Genomic DNA, 5043 nt, shown 5'->3' on the forward strand with positions numbered 1-5043 from the left:
CTTCTCAGCAAAGCAATATGAGGAAGTTGCCATCTCAGAGAAGTAGCTCTGCCTTGAGATTTTGGGAGAGACGAGAAAAAAAGGCCTAAGAAAAAAAGAATGTGGATTTTACAGGGAGAATAGATGCTTTTGCTAAGAGGGCCTCCTCGAAGGAAGAGCGAAAGGAGAGCTGCTTTCCTAACAGCGAAGGTGCTGTTAGAGGCCAAACATCAATTTGCAGCTTCTTAGCAAGCATCCCCGAGAGCAACATACCAGGGCTGCGCTTCAAGCTTAACGCAGCTGATAGCGGCTGAAATTTATTAGGAGAGCTTTCAGATGCGGATGTAGTGAGATAGCTTTTCTATCAAAGGCAAACTTGTGGAAACTCAGCGGGACAAAGCTCCAGAAAGCAGAAAAGAGAGTGAAAAGTGCAAGGAAACACAGCAAAAGAACAAACGGGATGCTGGATTTGCGCTGCCTGCAAGTATTCCAGGTTTACGACCAGGGAGTACAAAGGTGGTGAGGGAGCAATAAAGGACATGGGGGAAAATAATAATAATAATAATAATAATAATAAAAAGGCATTTTGCCGCGGCCCTAATAAATTACCGGATCGTTATGACTGCGGCCTCCGCGCCTCACCTCGGGGAACGCGCAGGCAACCGCTCCACCGCCGCCCCTCGCCCAGGTTCGGCCCCGTCCCCCTCCGCTCGGTTCCGGCCGTGCCCATCCCGCTCGCGGCCACCTGCGGCCCGGCAGCCCTCGCCCGCGGCACGGACCCGGCACCGGCTGCCTGTGCAACACCTCCGCAACACATTTTATTTACACGAAATCGACTCGGGGTATTGTACATTATATACAGATAGTTTTCCCCTCCGACAAGGCAGAGCTTGTGCAAGATAGTAGCATCCTCTGGAGCGTATCCTACAGTCCACGGGGAGCGTCCCCCTGCGCGGCATCAGCTGTCGGAGTCCAAATCGCTTTTCCCGTCTTCTTGCCTCTTCTCCGGAGACGTTTTAGATGCTTTATTCCATTTTTGTGCATTTTCCGATTCCTCAGAAGATGACCGCTTTTGCCTCCTCCATTTCGCCCGGCGGTTTTTGAACCAAACCTGTTAAGCGAGGCAACAAAGTTAGAGAAAGGAAAAGGCCCTTCCCCGGCCCTCCCGAGCCCTGGGCCCTGCCCGCCTGGAACCGCACGGACCCGCGGCCGCCCCCGTGTTCGGGGCTGTGCCAGGAACTTCCCCGGTGCGGCCGCCTCCGCGTTCTCTGCCCGCTCGCAGGAACGGAGACGTTCCCCAGCCCCGAACCTGTTCTCTCTCCGCGGCCGGCGGAGCCGAACTCAGGCATCTCCGCGTTTAAAGTGGAAAGGAAGAGAAGGGAAAGAGGGGATCGGAATACCTCCACTTTTTCCTCTCTTAAATGCACCCTCCTCGCTAGCTGTTCCCTGGTGCCCACGTCCGGGTATTTCGTTTCCTGGAAGAGGTTTTCCAGCGCTTCGAGCTGCTCGTCAGTGAAGATAGTCCGGTGCCGTCTTTTCCGCCGGCAGTGCAGCTGGTTGAGTAACTGCAGCTCCGTCCGGGACAAAGTGCCTACGTTCATGTAGGGCAACATCTGATGGGGAACAGGGGACATCAGCACCGACCCAGCGCCCTCGTAACCTACGAACAGACAGACGAGACGACGGGAGGCTTCGTGCGTGAGACCGCCGCTCCCCGACGAAGCGAGTCCGCTCTCCCCCGCCCCCCCGAGCGCTCCCTTACCTGCTGGGGGAACGCAGGAGCACTGCTGGGCCCCCAGCGGCGGCACGGCCCCGCAACACGACGGGGCCACGGGAGATGCGGGCACATGCAGCTGCCCGTAGTAGTAGTTGTTGTAGCCCAAACGGGAGCCGCCGACCGCCGGCAGCGCCGAGCCGGGAGCCACAGCCCGGGAGTAAAATCCTCCGTAGTCGGAGGCAGCGCCGTAGAGGGAGTCCCCGTGCAGGCTGGGGAAGACGACGGGCGCGGCGCTCGGGGGCAGCAGCACCGAGTCCTTGCAGCGAGGTCTGGCCGCCAGGATGTTGTCGATGCTGAACATGCTCGCAGGCATGCCCCAACGCGGGCCGGGGACCGGCCGGGGGAGGGAGGTGCTGCCGGAGGCTGCGGCGGCAGTGCTGGTGGTGGAGGGGAGGGGGGAAGCGGGAGAGACGCGAAATCGAAACTTTCGGGAGAAATTTTGGAAAGGGATCGGAGAGAAAAGAGCGAAGCCTTTTCCGAGGGCAGCAGTCGGGCAGAGTGTATGTGCATGCGTGTGTGCGTGTGTGTGTGCGCAGGATCCACCCCTGGAACTTTCCCCCCTCGACTCGCGCCTGTTTACTGATCTCAGCCCGGAGGGCTGCACGCAGTATAATCCATCCGAACCTCTTCCCTTTTTTATACCCAGGCGACGTCATCCTGGATTTAGTTCCTGGTAATATGCAGATGACAAACAAAACCAGATTTGATTTTTCACCCACTCCCCCCCCCTCCCCCCTCCCCTCCACCCCCCGCGTTTCAGTCGGGAAAGGATGGGGGGGTTGCACAAAGGAGTGAAAGGAGCCTGGGTCTGTGGATTGAGAATTAATGAAATTAACGTAATCCTTTTCCATTAGTGGGCTTTTTTGAAAGGCCCCAGATTTAGGTTTGATCTCTGCTGCGCCGGCTAATTGCCCGGGTTAATCTCATTAATGCCATTGTGCAGAAGTGGTTAGCAGGTCTTCGCCTTGTCTATTATGCACTACTTTACTCGTGTTAGTTCGCATTAGTGGGTGCAATTTCCTCCGTCTGAAGATCAGATTCATTATTTATACTTCGAATTGATCGAGAAACACGTAAAAAAAAATTTCGGTATAACCGCGCAACTTTTCCCCCTCGAAGTGTTTCTGTACCACGAGGCGAACTTTACTCAGGGAACCGGTGGGGCACTGAGGAGTGCGCTGCTGTCATTTGCATTCTATGCGCTGTGCAATATCTTCTGCTGAGTATGCGAACTATTTTTCTCCCTCTGTTGCTACATCACCTGGAGAGGAAACATTCAGACACTGTAAAATTTAAATTTTATTTCATGTTGTGTGTTCTCATCCACACAGGTATCGTTTTCTGTTTTTTAACGAGCCAGAATGTGGGAATGTCAATGACCGCTGCCATCTCACATCGCCGAGCTGGTAGGTGCTCCGATTTGCTTCTCATCTCCGTTCTGGTGCTTTTTTCTTTTCACTTTCTAAGCAAGAATAATTTCTTTTCTAACTTCGAAAACGAAACGTATAGAGCTGCGGAGATACGGAGAAACTTCGCCTATTTCATGTTTCGAGAATTTGAAATGGAGCAGTTTAAAAGTCCGTAAAATTCTCAGCTGAGACACTCGGCTCTCCTGGTAGCTGCTCTTGTGATTTGCAGAATACTTCGTCTGTCACGACTGTCACTGGGAATCCACAGGAGGTGAACTCAATCAGATTAGACTATTTACCCCATCAACCCTCCATGACAGAAGGTAGGAAATTGTAGGCAAGGAATGAAAACAAGCTATTAATATCCGTTTACGAGGAACACATTATTTTTCCTCAACAAAGACCATCCTCGTTAGCGCTCACTCGCACTTTGCCCTTCCTTTCCTCGAAATTCCAGATTTTGTTACTGTGTCTGATATTGACCCAAACCGAAGACCTATGCCTATCAAAAGACGCGTAGGAACGTTAAGAAAAAAGGACCCCAGGACTCTTTTCTCACTTTGATACATAGCGATGTGACTAATAGTTACCATCGTTTCTTTTCCTTCATTTATTTACCTATCAATTTCCTTGCGCCTTTGGTATTTAGAGCTGACCTTTGTGCGAATTTTACAAATTTGATGTAAAAGGAAAGAATTTGATGGATAGTCAGTTTTTTCTTTTTCTCCTTTTATTTTTTCTTCTTTTCCTTTTCTTCTTCTTACTTTGTATACGTTCTGGGGTGGTTTTTGATTTGCTGTTCTGGTTGGATTTTTTTGATGTGTGTCTGTGTGCTTTGATACTGGGTTTTGGGGGGGTCAGTCGTTCCCTGGCTCCGGCCCTGCCCCGCGTGTTACTTAATTCCCCCCCTCGCGATGCTCACTCACGTCCCAGCGGCTCCGCAGCCACGCGCGACCGCACCTCCCTGCTGCCTCCTCAGCTCTCAGCGGTGCGGGGGCTCCGGGTGGCCCCGAGCCCAGGGATACGCCGGGCCGGGCCATGAGGGCACAGCCTCGGGCCTCCGCAGGTGCCCTGAGGGCCTCTGCGGGACGGAGGGAGGGAAGAATGGAGGGCAGCGCGGAGATGTCGCCGAGACTGCAACGCTCACCTTCGTTGCCAATTTAGAAATGATTTTTTATTATGATGATTGTTTTATTTTCTCCAAGTCCTTGTCACTCCCGTCGGGGAACTTCTCGTTTGGTTTTGTTTTAATCTCCGAAGCCTTGCAGCTCGAACTCGGTGTCGATATCCACTTCGCAAAGGCTGCTCCGCAGTTTCTCATCTCGCACCCACTCCTCGCTAACTTTGCAGACGTAAAATTGTATTAACCGAACAGTCAGCGCTCACACAATGTCGGGATGAAATTGTAATAACAAATGAAACGCAAGCAAATTGTGCTGCATAGTGTTGCTAAGCAATTGTTTGTTACTGAGGGAGAGTCACAGCATGGGCTGAAAGAAAGACCTAAAGAGGAGTACGGCACCGGGCGGAACAAGCTGTTAGGTGGGAAATACAGTAAACACTGCACTGATTTTCAATATTATTACCCAAACACGATTTCATACAAAGCAATCACCGTACTCAAGTCTATGGAAATGCGCTCGTTGAGAAATCGGCCGGTAGTTTTATTTTGAGGTATTAAGGAATAATTCCGGGGACGCAAAACGCGCCGCCTGCGGGGCGCGGGGGTTCCGCGGCAGAGCAGCACCGCGCAGCTTCCGCGGTCGCCCCGCGGGGCCGCAACGCCGCGGTCGGGGCCTCCCGGCGGGGGCTACAGAGGGGCTTCGGCCGCTATTCGCCCACCGGACCCCGGCTGCGGGGGAAGCTGAGGCGGATCAA

The 5043-nt window shown here is 53.0% G+C and overlaps 1 protein-coding gene across 1 annotated transcript; it reads right to left on the minus strand.

Annotated features, from left to right (window-relative positions):
- Nucleotides 1–824: 824 nt before the first annotated feature.
- Nucleotides 825–2069, minus strand: GSC (goosecoid homeobox). The gene is made up of 3 exons (XM_042815116.1): nucleotides 1742–2069; nucleotides 1380–1639; nucleotides 825–1090 (listed from the first exon to the last, which is right to left on the minus strand). Exons 1-3 carry the CDS (start codon nucleotides 2067–2069, stop codon nucleotides 938–940), a joined length of 741 nt encoding a protein of 246 aa, XP_042671050.1. The 3' UTR covers nucleotides 825–937.
- Between the last annotated feature and the right edge of the window lie 2974 nt (nucleotides 2070–5043).

This window comes from Centrocercus urophasianus, unplaced genomic scaffold (assembly GCF_019232065.1).
Source record: "Centrocercus urophasianus isolate 14NV4802_14NV808 unplaced genomic scaffold, USGS_Curo_1.0 seq_14, whole genome shotgun sequence".
Lineage (NCBI taxonomy): Eukaryota > Metazoa > Chordata > Aves > Galliformes > Phasianidae > Centrocercus > Centrocercus urophasianus.

Coding starts and splice junctions, on each gene's coding strand:
- GSC (XM_042815116.1), bottom strand. CDS start 2,069: ATGCCTGCGAGCATGTTCAGCATCGACAACATCCTGGCGGCCAGACCT. Junction 1,640..1,741: donor CTCCTGCGTTCCCCCAGCAG/GTAAGGGAGCGC, acceptor GTCTGTTCGTAG/GTTACGAGGGCGCTGGGTCG. Junction 1,091..1,379: donor TAAGAGAGGAAAAAGTGGAG/GTATTCCGATCC, acceptor CTCGCTTAACAG/GTTTGGTTCAAAAACCGCCG.